Genomic DNA, 17,116 nt, shown 5'->3' on the forward strand with positions numbered 1-17,116 from the left:
CAGCCTGACATAGTTACAAAAATATAATTTCTGTCACAATACTTACAGGAATTATTTCAGCTTTGTTGGGCACCACACTTCCATTGTTGTCCAATAGTGACATTGTTCCAGCCTGTCCTTAATTGCACCTGTTATATAAAATGTTCCCATCCTTGTGTTCAGTGTAATTATGTTTCTATTGTTGAGGCTCTTAAGCAGTAAATTAAAATTAAAATCTAGCTCAGTGCATCAGTTGATTACAGCGGTACATGGTGTCCGCTCCGGGTTGCTCATTACCTTCAGCTCGAAGAAATCTGTAGTGTTGTGAGAGGTGGGTGAATGCCAGAACGAGTGGTGGAGCTCCCACTGGGGTTATCATTGATGCTAACAGTAACTCAGTTGTAGCTCGAAAGGGGGCTGAATTCCTTTGTGGCAGTGTCTCGCCTCACCCCTCCAGAAGTTTTATTTACTGAGTTGTTAAGCACCAGGCTCCTGGCAGCACTGAGAAGATATTAGAGGTCATAAATCAGACTCCAACAAGACCCCAGTGGGGGTCTTTATCTCTGTATGTCTCCTCCAAGGGTGTGTATTGGAGTGGCAGTAGGGCTAGATGCATACAGAAGCATAACTCATAAAGCTGGGAAAGGAAATTGAAAGAAATTTTGTTTAGATGAAACCAGATGTTAAAGCGACAAAAAAACAGTTGTCTTTATTCGGTTGCGCTGAAGTCACATCGAATCGGCATGACAATAAAGTAACTTCCCAGAGAGTGTTGAATAAAGGCGCTTGATGAAAATGATTTCATACATTTACTTTAAGTACTAGTTTGAACTTTATAGAATTATAATAACAAAGCTCAACTCGTCGAATGATTTAAAAGATGGAGCTTTGCAGTTACTCTGCTGGAGCCCTGAGTATGTGCTGTGGTTACAGATGACCCTCAGTTCAGTGCAGGATGCTGCTCGGGCAGTTCGTTACAGCTGGAATTATATGGGATCACTCTGAACTTCTGAAGAGCTGAGACTTTAGCCATCTCAGACATCAACATGGACATTATTCATTTGATTTGGGTGTCAGGAACAACTGCCCATCAGACATGAGTTCTTTTGAGGTTTTTAAGATGGATCACTCCTGTCACTTAGAAGGTCACTGCTTTGCTTCACTGACTCACCCCAGCCTTAACCTCAGCCTTAACCCTGACCTTTCTCTCCCATCTCAGAAACTGGAGAAGAGAGGAAACCGGAGTTCCTGGTGCAGCCTGCGGCTGTGACGAAGGTGGTAGGCGCCAGCGTGCTGCTGCCCTGCGTGGTCACCGGTTACCCTACGCCGCGTGTCCGCTGGATGTTTGGAGACAAGCAGCTGGAAGAGAGGTATGAACATGAGCTCAGGCCATTTTGATACATCCCAAGAATTTAAAGTTTTATATTTATATGTTTTCCTGGAGAATGTTTCTGCTCTTACTTGTGTAGAGACTAGCTGTTGTGCCGGGGAGCGCTCGCTGTGTTATTGTTAACATCCTGTCTCCAGTGGAGAGCAACCTTTGCTGCGTTGTTAACTCAAAGGGAATGTCACTGCTGTCCCAGACACTGAATGGGTGCAGAAACACACTACACACCCATCTATTTTTCTTTGCCTCACATTTGGTTACAGTTGTTCTGAGGCGTATGTTGGTCAGCTGGTCGCTACACTTGAGTTCACTGCTGCACTAAGTATCTGAGCGACGGCATAGAAAATGTTCACAAACACTGAAAATTAAAAACGTTCTTGCGACTGTTTGCCCTTTCAAGGTCATTTACAAGATAACTTTAGTATGTGCGTCGTAAATGTTGTGGGTGTTGCTCGGTTATTTTTCAGCCCAAAATTCCTGATGTTCAGGCCTGGCAGGGGGTCAGCATGATAGAAACGCTGATAGAAACGCTGGTGGAAGCAGTAACAGAACTAATTCAGTGTCTATGTGAATAGTCTCTTTTGCTTCTGGATCACTGGCAAGATCTAAAATGACATAATGAGCCAACATTATACCAACATTGTTTGTTTCAGTAATTAAAGGCAAAACTGGCGTAATGACATGTCGTCTTTACACCAGAACTGCAGGATATCTATTTGAAATGGGCTGAAGTCACCTGTAGTTACCCTAAATCATTACATTCCTGTGCTCAATGTTCCCCAGCGCTGATATATTCCTAGCTTTTGAAAAGCAGCTGAGACCATAATGCACTATTCCTTTGTACCAGATGGCTCTGGCCTCCAAAAGCTAACCTGTTAGTCCTGGTGCCTGCTCCCCAAGGTGTTAATGCTATTCTGCCACTGCTACCCAGAGAGCCCCAGGAGGGGGACCTGGACGTGCCAATGGAGCCACTTCAGCTGGGATACGAGGCTGCAGGGTTGCCAGCTGAGGGGAAGTTCGCAAATTAAGAGCCGTGAGAGAGTGTCACAGCTCCTGTGCGCTCAATCCTCTGGCTCTCATTAGCTCAGCCAGAGCAGCTCAAATCCCTTGGAGAGAATTGCATTGGACATGGGAAGTTTGATTCTCACCAATTAAGAAAGCACATTGTTTATCTAACCCCTGTGTACCAGCCCTGCAGAGTTATAACTTTGTGACTTGTGGGGTCGACAGAAAATAGCTGAAATAGCGCTCATTCATCTAAATCCAACCCCAAGAGGCAGAGAGGGATTTCTACCTTCAGTGAAATTAAATGTAAGGTCATCACATCGGCAACCACAAGACTCCAGTGTGGTGTGAGCGAGAATATCATTAGATTCTCCAACCTTTAGCTCCGAGCACCACATCTCAAGCTAAATGTCTCAAACACCTACGGAATTGTCCACGAGTACCTCTGACCTCCAATGGGAGCTGGCTAAAAGGTACTTATTAATCTACCTTGTATTAATTACAAAACACCATCCAGCGTGCACACCCGCCCCTCTGGGGTGTCAACGTTGGTAATTAGCAAGCGCACTCTGAACAACCAGGGAAGTCTTTGCGAAATTGAAGTGGACCCCCACGCTCCTGCCTTCAGAGCAGAAACAGATTGTGTGGTGAATACATTACCAAGACCATTCTTTAGATTTTAATACGACATTGACAATTAAAAAGAATAATAGTGGGACTTTTTCTCCTTGAGAGTCTCCTGTCCCTCTCAGGCATTACATGAGAGATAGTAGAGCTGCTGTCAATTAAAAATTGGTGTGGCATGAAGTGTAAGGCAGGGCGAAAGGGGACTCTGCAAAGAGTGTCTAATTGGTCTTTCGTGCATGGCACAAACGGGAAGAGACGACGTCGAAACTGCAGACATGAGATGAAGGTTTATGAAGTGTCAGGGCCACCAACTGAACGCAGGGTGACTCCTCAGCAGCAGGGATTATCACATTAAGCTTGAATGTGGTCATTTGTCTTGTTTGTCTCTTTGTTCACAATAGCAGAAAGACAGTTCTATCTTGAGCCACAAAAATGTAGGTGATTCAAAGAGAGTGCCATATGAAACTATTTCTAGACGTTTCAGACATGCTGATTCTTGGATGTCTAACTCTCCCCCGGTATTCTTTGCTAGACACTCTGACTGACTCCTCTGAAGTACTTTAGGTTACTTTTAAAACAGTGGAATCCTTCAAAAGTCTGCCATATAAAGGAATTTTGTCTTAAGTTGGATTTCTTTGAAGAGTCTCATTAGTATGTTATTCATAACCTGTCAGCAGATGAAATCTGCTGTTTCTTTTGTATCACCTGTCCATATTTCCATTGTAAGACTTTACAGCTGCTATAAAAGTCTTTGATGTCGGTGATGGCAGATGGGGACCGAGCAAAGATCTGGAAGTGAAAATTTAGAACAGGTGGTCGTCAAACTCTCAGTTGTTGAGAGGTAGATTTTTCTCAGTTGGGTTACTTGAGGTGTATCTTACCAGTGGAGCATGCTGGGATCATACTGCACAATGTTTTGGTCCTTTCAGATGGTCACGCTGTCAGATTAGTTTTTCACAGCTGTAAATTCTTGGCGAGACTTGGCAGCAGTGTGTAAGTCTACATGCAGGACCCAGGTTGGTCTTATACAGTCCATACACGTAGGTGATTGGGAAGGAGGTGCAGAGATGACTTCAATTTTCCTTCAGCTAATGATTATTTTTATGATCAATTAATTTGCCAATTATTTTCAGGACTAATCCATTATTCAAAAGAATTAAATGAAAAGAGAGTTTAAATCTCCAGCAACACCTGTAGTATATAGAACAAATATATTGATAGACCAACACGTGTTGTCTTGTGGCCTTGTTAGGCTCCTCAGGGATCAGGGTTCCTACCAAACCCATCTTTTTGTTGGAACATCTTGAGACGTCACTATACTTTGAATAGCGCTAGAAATTGTTTGTTTCCTCACGTTTCTCGGGTTATACCATGCCGATCCTGTTGCTATTGTGTAATGTTATCACCACATTTGAGATATGAGACACACACATATATATGTGTATATGTATATTTGTGTATATATGTGTATATATATGTATATATGTGTGTGTATATATATGTGTGTGTGTGTGTGTGTGTGTGTGTGTGTGTGTGTGTGTGTGTGTGTGTGTGTGTGCGTGCAGGTGAGCGGTGTCTGACCAGGTCTCCTGGTACTTGCTCTTTGTAAGTCAATATAGGTTTACGTGGACAAGTAGAAGCAACACCATGACAGCACATGTAACACTTGATGCAGCTCAGTCAACATGTTGAATTCATGCATTCTTAGCAAATGCCTTGAGTGTCATAGATTGCATCCCCAGGTATCGGTATGGACCGAGAGACAGGTCTTTGGATTTCTCACACACACTGGTCCTGATGACACTGAAAAGGACAGTCATCTTTTGTTCTTGGAAGTATCACTCTATCGCCTAATAGAATTCCCCAGCAGTCAATAAAAAGGATGAATTATGCATGTCGGCCAGCTACAGGCAATTGACAGAGCATGTAAATCAACCCCCCTTTCCAAAGCCTCCAAGCCCCCGCCTCCTCTCCCCCTTGTCTACCCACCCTCATTTAAATATGATTATGTATATATGCATTTACTTGCGTATGAAGGGTGAAGCACGGTGTGGGAAATTTGTTTGCAATTGGACTGTAGTGTAACCCTCTCACACATATGTCTGACAGGAACGCACACACACATAAATGCAGCGACACACTTCTATCCATGGCAAGTCTTTTATTTTGGTGAGCTGCTGTGGGAGCCAGAGCCACATGACGTCTGGTAAAAATGTTTTTCAACACAACTGCCCATGCCACAGTATATTAGTTTAACAGTATAAGCATCCACCGTTGCTTACTGTACATGTGCAACAAGGGATTGGACCCGAAATGCAGATGGAGGAGGCAGAAACGGTGCAGTTTGATGACTTTATTGGCAGAAATGGTACAAAAGGCTTAAAGCGAAACTCTCGCTAAAATGCAACCTAGGCTTTTTTTGTCAATATACTCAAGTCAAACCTTCATATAAAAGCATCATTAGGACGAAAGAGGCACTTATTGTTCATTTGTAGAGACCCTGGTGATACTACAAGCAAAGTTCCATGTTGTGTCGAGCCTTCTTAGTGTTTTGAAAATGGCAATTTTGATATCAAAATAAAACTGAAAACAAAGAATGAACAAGATGACACAAAGGAAACAGAACCTAGGAACCAGAGCAGAACATTATGAGAAGACCGTGTATCGATATGAAATTGCCAATTTACAACAGAAATGTTGCAGTATTTTTTTTTATACTGGTGTGAAGATTGTGATAGCCCTGGCAGTGGTGCATGTACACACGAACAAATTGTTTGTGCTTCTCGTGAAAAGACAGCATGGCTGAGCAAATGCCTCTGCCATTTAAATTTTCATCTGAGCTAACAATCCTTCAGATGCAATCATCTGTAATTGTCTGTGTTTCTGAGTGAAGTCACAGAGTGACACTCAGAACTTTAACCTGCTTTCTTCTCTGCGTGCAGTGCAGTTACGTTGTTAGCACCCAAACCATCAGCTGCTGGCATTGATTTTTTTTTGATACACCTTAGCGTTTTGCACCATTCTGCTCTGTATATGTTGTCTCAAACAGCACAGAGAATAGCCCCTGCAATAAAAACATGGGTATTGCAGCTGAACCTTTCAGCCTGTCAGAGATAAAAACCTATCAATGTTAATGGCCTGTGATTTTCACTTGCTCCTTTCTTCAGAGTAACTATTAGTGAGGTTAATGGCAAATGTCCGCCCCGTGCTGAGCTCTTACGCATCCTGCAGCACCAAATAATACAGTTCTTAGTAGTGTTTCACATGACATTGAAAGCTAAGATTTGGCTGATAAATACAAAACATACTCAGGCTGCTTCGGCCTAGATTATTATTAAGGATGATAAATGGAGAAGAGTAGTTTCTTGTCTAAGCATCAGAATGTGAGTATAGAAACTAGTCAAATGCATTACAGTACCACAACAACCACTCTACTCATCTCCTTCCTTTATAAAGCTTCAAGTGATAGTCATTTAAATAAATGACTCTTAAGTCACTATCTGTCCCTGAGCGAGTAATGGCTGTCACAGCGGTGACTGAGCCTGACTGTGACTATCACTCAGTGATAACAGCGCTTCTATTTGCAGTATTATGAGCTGGATGTCTGTGGAGAAATCTCAAGCAGTGCAGTTACTGATCATAGTGCAACTGTTGTGAAACAGCATACTGTATTTTTTTCTCCACTAGCACTAGGGTAAATGGTTACCATGGCCGATCAAAGAAAAAAAAATGATGACCCATGAATAAACTTCGAAACAAGGTCAAGTCCAAAGATGTCAAGCCAGCGAAAGTGTTCGGATCTCTAGTTGCACGTAGCGCTTATCACCACAGGTGTCGCCAAATAGCATGAAATGGATCTGTAGAGATGGTTCCTTTAAAATGTTCTGTTTGTCTTCAACTTTCCAGAGGTTGTAATCAGTTTTTGTGTTGTACATGTAGGGATGCAGCGATATGTGGGTGTCAAGGTATTCGTGTATAAAACTTTATGATACTATATACATTTGTTTTTGTACGCTAATTAATCTATCATAGTAGTGGTGTGTGTGTGTGTGTGTATATGTATATATTATGATTTTTTTAAATATATATTTCAAGTTTAAGTTGAGTTTATGACTCTTGGGACAAAATACTTTTTTGAAATGATTATAAAGCGATCATTCCAAAATGTTCTTCCAAGATTTTAGATTAGAAATCATTATGGAATCAAAACAAATCAAGGGAAGCTGTAAGATCCATGTGAGTATGAATAGAAACTTGAATTGTTCTGCTCACTTCGCACGTTGACATCTACTGTAGGTATCCAGAACACTGCATTCTTTCAGACAGACTTAACCAATATGGTTAGAGCTCTGTGTGTGACTCAAAAGAATTCCAGTAAAATGATAAATGGCAGCAGCAGTGTGGGTTAACGTAATTGAGAGCTTTTTCTGGCATGTGGGGCTGAGAGAAAACAAGACTGGCAACATGATTCTCTGACAGTGGAGCATCAGAAATATCCTTTTAGGATGTCTCTCAGTCTGCAGGACATCACAGACACATGACTGTCTCCTGTCATAACAGCTCCTGGTCGTCTTAGCTCTCTGGCAGTGATGTTGCTCATAATGTCAAGTAGGAAGTGAGGATATGGGGAAAACATTGTTTTTTTTATTGAATGGTTAAATCCAGTCTGTTGCATTTTATTGTTTGCTCTAAAACACCAGAACTGTAAGAAGTGTTCTACTTTAAAGCTAAAACTGTACAACATCTTCAGATGAAACCAAACCAACAGTCATCTTTATTCAGTAGTGGCCTGGACCTGCACATTGTCTTCCTCAGCATTAAACCGCTCACCTGCACTCTTTACTGTGGCTCTTCACCAGACATTTTGTGGGAATATGTCCTATTTAAAGGCTTTATAATCCTGAAGTCCTGTGGTTTTGTGGACGTGACACTGTATGGCGCACGCAGGGTTTACATGGCTTTAACCTCCTGGAGGGCCCGCCAGAGCCATCTAAAAGTATGTTATGCCAGTTATGGGCTGCAGGCTTCATTGTTATATGAACTAATCAAACGATTGGCTTATTCTCAGGGAACCTAGTAGGGTAGAAAAATACAAATAAAGTCAGGTATGCAGCAGTTGTTTTTGTCTCAAGGGCCCTGCGGCTTTCTATTACGAGCCAGAGGAAAACAAGAACGTTTTCATGGCTGAGTCATTTGAGAAGCCCCAGCCTGTGCTGTTGGCACTGGGTTGTTTCTCGCATTAATCTCTTTTAGTCTATTCATTAATTTATTTCCTTAGATAGTCTGACTTCGTTCCGCTTTCCTCTGCGTCTTGCATTTGTTTCCCTTTTATACAACAGCTTATATCTGAAAAGAGCGACGCACATAAAGTCAGGTCTTGAGTTGACCATGTAAAGAACAAACTGTGTTGTGTGAAGCAGGAGGAATCATTCCAGTCTGCTGTCTGCACGCCTTGGCTTTAGAATGAAATCCCACTGCTTTATTCACACCTTGAACATGGTTCAAAATTCATGGGCCTGTTCTGATCTTGCTCTGGTTGGAAGAGGGGAAGTTCAAATTGTGTTCACTGTGAACCACAACGCCGCAAACGGCACAATAGTCGGATTCATAGTGCGTGGTGGAGTGGAGAGGGCTCAGTAGTCTCAGAGAGGATGAAGGTAGGGAGTGCAAAATAATAAAATAATAGAAAGAAAAGTTTGGAGATTCCCACCCTATCCATTAATAATGAATCCCTTCTTTGTTGTGACAGTTGTGATTCCACCTGCCTCCCCCCCCCCCGTGCTGCAGATAGCATGACCCATCCCCAACTACTGTCACAGCAGCACCGATTGCTCTGTGACAGCGTCCTGCACTGCCTCCATCAACACACACTCACACACCCACACCTCCACAGTGATCTACCGCTCCCCCTGCCCAGGTGTACTGACCTTGCCACTAGTCTTTGTTACGGAAGGCTGAGTCACCAGTCACACATACCAAATGTGTTCTTTCCCTCTAAAGCTGTCTCTGAGGTCTCTGTGGCTGTCGCTGCCTTCAAAGCTGAATGGCAGAACAGGGGACAAGGCTGCAGAGACCTCTACATGTTGACAGGACATTCGCAACACCTTCACTGGACAAGGTACACACCGGAGAGGATCTGAAACAGGAGGATGTTGTTGGTCGTTTAACATCTGATAGATGATGTTACATAAGGAATCGTTGCTTTATTTGCCTCCTTGGGGTAATTGATTTCACTCCGTTAGTAATTTTACACAGACAGGTCTGAGCCCACACAGAAACCTTGATGTGATTGACGTGGAGAGCTGTCGGAGCGATGGGTCTGATGGGCGCCCTGAGCTGTTCAGACAAAATCAGGCATTGCAGCAATTAGCACAGGGTTGTGCAGCAGTGTTGGAGGACACTTCTGGGAAAGTATCATAATCTGTTTTGTGAACTCTGTCTGGATACACCCGGTTTGTGGCTCCCTGTTTGGGAGCAAGAACTCTTCCAGAGAGGCTTTCTCCATCTGCAACACGTTAGCAGAGTGTTTCTCCTCTGCTGCTGGTGCAGTCTCCTGGCAGCAGGATGTTAATTGAGGCACTAAGCAACATAATAGAAACTCTGAGCAATTTGGCGTCTCTCTGAATCTTTCTGCATGCGCTTTTCTTTGGCCTATATGACAGTATGTGTTAACGGTGTCATGGCATCCTGAAAATTTTCATTACAAGCATTACAGTCGGAGCTTTTATTGATTATATGAATTATGTAAATTATTATAAGTGGCAATACTGTTGACCAGCTGGTCGAGTGTGATTGGCCACCTCAGCATCACATCTGGGTGCATTTCCAAAAGTTGATTCTGTTTCTGTTTTTCCGCAACAACGCAGAGTTTATTTCTGGATTGGGGTTGTCATCATATCACAGACAAACAAATTCATGATACACGACACACAGTGAAATATGCCACGACATGTCATTTAGATGATGCTTTGGGGAGGGAGGGAACATTAGTATTTGTATCGGCAAACATTACATCATTATCATTTTTCTATTTTTTCGGTGATTATAAAATGCAGTTTTACCACTTCCACTAGAACCATGACTCATATCATCAAAATGTCTATCTAAATATTTGCATTATGATTTTATTTGTTGTTGTTGTTGTTGTTGTTGTTGTTGCGTATCTTGCAGCCCTGGTGAACCACATCCACTTAATATTTTAGCTGCTTGTAACAACATTATCTGTCACCACAGAACAACAGAAACATATGGAGAGTTGATGCTGCTGGAGTGGAGTTAGTCACCACATGGACACAAAACCTGAAAGAGATCGAGGCCAGTAAGCATCAGTGCACCTTGTCTGCCTGACACGCTCACCCTGTAATCTTTACTCTGCCTGTGCTGTAGGTGTGTGCACATCCACGGCGTTGTTACAAGATAAAAAGTGACAGTGGATACACAGAGCTAATTTTCCAGCTCTGTGTAGGTGAATACGGTTATTGCACTTTTAATTAGTGCCTCACTTGCCAGTATCTCACACCAAGGACCTGCAGCTAATGCACAAGTTGTCCTCCGTATCCTCACAGCAGGCACCTTGTCTTAATTTAAATGAACACAGGTGAGGTGAGCTCCTTTTTACAATTTCAGCGCAAGGTGTCTTCAGCCCATTCAGCTCGAGGCGAGCTAATTTACTCCATCCCCCTCCCTCCTGGTCTGTAAACAGAAAACACATTCCTCGTTTCACAGAGCACTTTAGCTGCCGCAGTAAGAGCTAAGATTGACTCGCTAAGATTGAAACAGAACGAGATACGGTGGTTTGATGTATGCTGTATGTTTCTCTTTCATGTACAAGGGGAAGCTGTCAATGCCCTTTATGGTGCTCTAAAGGCCAAAAGTCTGAATAGTTGTCCTGGTGAGATAACCGCGGGGATGCCTGCTACAGCGGACTCAGGACGCCATTCAGGAGGGTTTTTCTTCCTTCAGCGGGGACATGACTCACAGAGCCTCACACCAGAGTCAGCCACTCTCTAATGGGCACGCTGAAGCAGTCAGTGTACAGCAAGACATTTGGTATTTTCACTGGTTCTGCATTGTTTTCTGCATTCTGGGGAACAAAAGAAAAGGCAGCTACCTGCTTTATGTTCCCCCTTTATTCCCACCTTGAAGACCTCTGGCGTTCTCTGTCAGGCTTTCTGCTGAGTACTTCTTTGGTGTATATTTTTATTTAGTATACACTCTGTCAGAAACTGCCCAGTGTGCTGTTTGATACTCCTTTTAGATTGACGGGGTGCTATGGGAACACTTGTGTTACCTGTCAGTCTGAACGGGTTAAAGTGGCTTTCTTGTCCTGACTTTATAAACCCGCTCCCGGCTTGAGTGACACATCAGGTCACTTGTAACAGTAATTGCAGGTTTTCTTGGGTTTCTATACAGTTTATAGCATTAACACACACATATATTTTACTTGCACAGTCTGCCAGGTATATTCTCGGCCACCCAAGTACATTCATTGACCTGTTTTGGCATTGTCTACTTTGGATGGATTAAGTAGTTGACAGTCTGCACTCACTCTCCTGCTGCTGTCAATCACACATGCTCTTTACAGACAAAGGTGCTTTCTGGTGTTACATCCCGCCGGTGGGCAGTGATTATGATGCCACCTCTCCTGTAGGCTTAATGTAGGCTTATTTATGCCAGTGTATTTTACAAACTTGTAGTTGCACCTGGTTTTTGCAATTTTGTGCAGGTTGGTTTTGACTGACTCATGGCTTCCATGAGAACAAAATCATGGTTACCTTTTTTTTTGGGGGGGGGGGGGGCAACTTTATAAAACTTACTGCTGACAAAGGAAACTCATGATGTTGCTGGTTGAGAGAAAACAGAAAGGAGAGATGAACAGAATGTCACATCATAATGATTTTAAAAGTTTTTTCAGTGAAAATGAAAATGCAAGCAGAACTAATCATCCCCGCTAATCATGAATCATATTGCAATCATAGCATAATCGCATTATGAATTTTTTGACCATATTGTGCAGCCCTGCTCTCTATGTATGCTACTTAATTAACTATCTGTCATGCTTTTAAAAGAAAATGATGATTTGTCAAAAAATCTGGCCAAAAATGATCTTTAAGTGTTCTTTAAAAGCACGTAATTTAAGTGTCAGATACCTGAAGACAGCCTGAACATGTTCACTTATTCCATCTGAGGGTTGTATTAGGCAAATTGATGTGACCTGCTACCGTCAGTGAAGAAAATGTACAAAAATGTTACAAAGCAGTGATCTGTGATTGCATTTATATCCTCAACATGAATCATTCTGCAATCAGAGTTTCTAATTTTCCAGGTACTTAAGTTTCAATCTGCTTACCTGAAACTAAAGTGTTAGCTGACTATTATGTACTTGAATGTGACTGTGGATCACACTGACGGTAATAGTTTATTTTATCCCTCCATTACAAGTGAAACAGTGATGTCATTTTGGTGACAGCAGGTCGAGTGCCACTCGAATGCTCCACTCCGGCACAGACAGACAGGCAGATGGTCTCGAAGGCTACCGCTGCCAACACCCACAAGTAGTCAGGGAAAGAGAAGCAGGAGCTTGTGTGAAAGCCCTCGCTAGTCAGCAGTTTGTTTAAAACTAAATCAGCCTGCAGCACAGGGTTGTTTTCCTCGGAGCACTCTTTAGCTCTGCGTGTATCCTCACTCCTCTGTGCAAAAACCATTATGCACTGATGCTGCTTTCATCGGTTCCATCGCACTCACTGTGGCGCTCCTTCGGATTTTATCTTCCCCAGCCAACCAGCCGCTCCTGCTCATCTCCCCGCCTCTCTGTTTCCCTCTCACTGAATGCAGACTTCTCTCTGTTGGCTATTGATTTTTGTTTTCTTTCCTCTCAGCCTCCTCCTGCTCCCAAGCTCCAGTGGTTGTGGAATCAAGCCAGAGCTTTGCCACAGACTGCTTCCCCCTGGGCCTATCGGGAAAATCAAAGTTGGGGCTGTTTAAAATGCGGAGGGTGACCGGTTCAAAGAGAGGCTGTACAAATAGATGTGTGGTTGTATTTTTAGGTCATTCGTAAATAGTTTAGAATGATCAATATTTAAGCTAGCCCAGTCTGAAATCTTTGGTGAGGAGCATGACTTTGATGTCAGTGAGCTTGTCCTATGTGCTGCCACTTGGTGTTGCAGTATGTAAATGTATCTTTTATGCATAGATAGATTAATTTTCACAATGAGTTAACTGATGTATAAGACTTTTAATTAGAAAAGTAAAAGACTGTTGAAAAAATGTTTTGAGGTTGTGACCCGTCAATAATCATATCATAATTTTCCTGGATATGAAAAGATACACTAAATAGCTGCTGAACTGAAACAGTCACAGTTCTTGGAGTCATCAGTTCTGCTTGTTATCTGATTGTTGCATCAATATACGATAGACGCATGTCGCACCAGTTAATTAAGAGCTGATGAAAGAAAATGAAAAGATCTGTTGAGTTTCTGCTGCAGTGACACAGTGAAAACTACCAGCTTCCGCCTCAGTGTGTGACACAGTTCTTGTATTCCTCAAAAGTATTAGTTATTCATAACCAAGTTGTTTTTTTTTCTTGTTTTAAATACTGTACCGGATTTCTAAATGGTCTCATGTCTGTAAATCAATATATAAAATATAAAAGATGTAAAAGGAATTTTGTTTCTGGGCGGCTGACTCTGCTTTAAGCATATTTTATTAATTCAGAGAGCTGCTGAAAGGTGACATAACGGTGGAGGCGAGGAAGAGAAGTGGAGTCAACTTGAGGCCAGCAGGGTAACATGGAGCTCCAGAGGCTGCAGCCTTTAATCACTCAGTGAGCTGAATGGAAATGAGCTATAATTACTTTTTACATATTTTACAAGTCTGGTTTAAAAGAAATGACTCATCCAACTCTATCTCTGACCCTGTGAGGTCAGTAGCAGCCTCCCAGGTCTCCTGCATGTGACGCTGACAGCGTTACATGCAGCAAAGCCCCAAATGCTGATAATACTGAAGCTGGATGAAAGATTGGTCAGTCAGATCTAAATAGTATTCCGTCTTTCCTCTAGTGACGGCCGTGTGGAGCTGCTGGGAGGAGGAAGTCTCCAGATCTCCAATCTCACAGAGGAGGATGCCGGCGTCTATACCTGCATGGTGGATAATGCCAACACAAGCATTGAAGCGCAGTCCCTCCTCACTATACAAGGTACCCTCAACAATCCACATCGTCTGCTTTCTCTTGTAGGAACAGGTGCTGTACACTGCACAGACCGCTGATAGCAAGATGCTACTTCAGAACTGTCCTTGGGAAGGCTTTTAAAGTCAAAGCTGGAGTGAAGAAAAGGGGGAACAAAGCAAAGAGAAAAGAAAAATATAGTACAGTTACAAATACAGTAGAGTACAATTTATGGAGGCTCCAAATCACAAGTGTCATAGAAACTATGCTTTCACAGTTACAAATCAGCCAAGCTGAAACATATTCATTGCTGATTTTTTGTAAATAAATGAAGAACAGTGTGACTGTACAAGCTACAGCTGAGCTGCTGGAGACTGTTGAGGATCCATTAGCAGTGGAGAGCTGAGTCATCAGGGCCAACTGAACTATAACTGAACTCTCAGACCTCTCAGACTCTCCTCCCTCATCACAGAAAACAGTCTCATTTCACCTGATACTGTTTGGGAAGGAGTTTATAACAATGACCCATATACCAAGCCTGATGGAAGAGGGTGCATGGGCCAAAACATAATACCATGATATATTTAGTTGTGAGTAAGTTGTGATTGTATTTCCATACTTTGAAGAACACAGTTTGTAGAAAACAACTGTGCTGGAAATAGCCTGCTTATTTCTGTATTTGCACATTTGCACAATGGCATTATATTATTGCATTATATGTTGGCATTAAAGCTATAACTTTGTCCAGTTCTTTACAATTCCTCAGCTAAGGAAGAGCCACATGAAGTAATTCAGCCAATCATCTTAGCATAGCTGGTGACATCACTACCGTAGGTTCCTGTAGCGTGGATCAGTTAGTCTGTGAGGTTATGTGAGGTCTGGAAACAGAGGATGAAGTAATGAAATACTCTGATCTCTGTGATTTTTCTAGTATCATCTATCACCCACTCCTAGGACAATTTGGTTTGAAATTTAATAAACAAGGTGTATTTCTGCCAGGTAATTCAGCACAATTGAGATGTGCTGCACACGGTAAAGAGGGTTTTTAGGTATAATCTTAAAAGTGTGCTATCTCTTCAGCGTTAGTAGGCAGCATAAGGACCGTTTGAATCTGCCGTTTCACTTAACTTCACCCCATGCAGAAATTACAGAAAGATTTGAGTTGCACATGTAGCTGGCTGCAAAAAGTCAAGGACAGGAACTGTGAGAGATTGAAAGGGGAAGAAAACAGCATTTTCTTAGACACCAAACAACGTGATGAGAAGATTCAAACAAAAAACAGCTCGCCAGTAAAAACTCCTTACTGTGTCCACATACATTTATTCAGACAAATCCATCTTAGTATTGAGTATACAATGTGAAAAGTCATCAACACTGCTATTTAGTGTTGCTCTGTTTTATATGACAGCAACCCTACAAATAAACTGTGTCTATACTCTATACACAGTCACTACCAGTTAACAGGCTCTGGGTGGAAGAAATATTCAGTCTTCCTCTAATGTTGGTTCAGTTCTGTGAAGGAACCAGACTGCAAGTGTTCTGGTGTTTTTCACTCAGAATTCAGTGTTGACGAGTGAATTTGAATTGTGCACATATTGGGTTTGAGACGCATTTTTTAATGACTATTAATTATCAGTCTTTCGTAAGCAACAGCTGCTATTCCCCAAGTGACTGCTGGCGAATCTTCACTTTTCGCAAAATCCTATTTTGAAAGTAAGAACCTAATATGTACGAGACTGGCCTATAATAAATACATAAGCAAGCTCTGTATTTGTGTCGTGACGCACAGTACAGAAATGAAAAATTAATGCATATAAGATCTTGAGAAAATGAGCTGAAATGTGTCGCGTGTCCCAAAACATTCATACCAAGGTCACTAGTATTCTGCAGTGTAGAAGTCAAAGCAGATATCAGCACTGGAAATCATCACGGATTTTTAATAATTAGAACGTGAAGCACTTCAATTAACTTTGAATCGCTGCATGCTGTTCATTTTCTGTCACCACATTCTCTGTTTGCTTCCCTCTTTCCATCACAGTAACTGCTCTTGGAAAATGTCTGCATTTGTTCACTAAGTGACGGTCCTCAGTTCAGACACGATATCCACCCCCGCCCCATGTGACGCCAACTAAATGGAGCACACTTTGTCCCCACACTGTGCAAAAGTTTCAGTCAAAGCAACCGTGGGCATTGCATCATATTGTTTTTGTGTTACGCTGAAAAAGAAAAATGACATCACTAATTATCTTCTCCATTTCCTCTACCAAAACTGTGAAACATCGATTTGAGTGCAGCAGTTGAGGAGAGCACTTCACAGCTGTCGGTGTGTCACGTTTGGTTGTGCGTCAAAAGAAACGTGTTTATTTTAAACAACACGGTCCTGCCGCAGCGGTCAGTGTTTTTTGTGGGAAATACAGATGACATTTCTTGCCCACTACCCCAAAGGTAGTTTTTTATTTATTTATTTTTTTTTTAATTTTTCATGAATTTGGAGTTGACAAACACTACAGCTACCAAGAAGAAGTTTCCTCTGTGGGCAGCAGCTCCAGAGTAGCAGGAGTCAGATTCTAATGAGGACCCTGACAATGTTGATGAAATGAAATCATTTCTATATAAAATCCTCTAGATGTTCCAACTAACTGACTATAAAGATAAACAGATATCACATAATATATGTAAACATCTGTTCACTGGGATATTGGGAGAAAACACAATATTCAGCACACCCACAGTAATTGTGTTGTAATTGCTGTTGTCAGACTTTATGTTGATGAGACAAACACACATGAACGCAGACGTGTTCAGTGTGCTTGTGTACTTTTCCCAGGTGAAGCACGTCAACAGGATTTGCTGTGAAATAATTTGAGAATGGGGAAACACCCTGAGGCTCATTCCCGGGTTCATTGCATTTCACATGCAGCCGCATCACGCTACGTCTCCCATCGTTTCTTCCC

The 17,116-nt window shown here is 42.1% G+C and overlaps 1 protein-coding gene across 12 annotated transcripts in view; it reads left to right on the forward strand.

Moving 5' to 3' along the window:
• Positions 1-17,116, forward strand: part of neo1a (neogenin 1a) — a 170,612-nt gene that overhangs the window by 91,471 nt on the left and 62,025 nt on the right. For all 12 annotated transcript variants that reach the window (XM_037095244.1, XM_037095249.1, XM_037095251.1 and 9 more), the window contains exons 4-5: positions 1,199-1,349; positions 14,056-14,192. In XM_037095244.1, the coding sequence (XP_036951139.1) occupies positions 1,199-1,349; positions 14,056-14,192 (288 nt within the window). The remainder of the gene's footprint in view (positions 1-1,198; positions 1,350-14,055; positions 14,193-17,116) is intronic.

This window comes from Acanthopagrus latus, chromosome 4 (genome assembly GCF_904848185.1).
Source record: "Acanthopagrus latus isolate v.2019 chromosome 4, fAcaLat1.1, whole genome shotgun sequence".
Taxonomy (NCBI): domain Eukaryota; kingdom Metazoa; phylum Chordata; class Actinopteri; order Spariformes; family Sparidae; genus Acanthopagrus; species Acanthopagrus latus.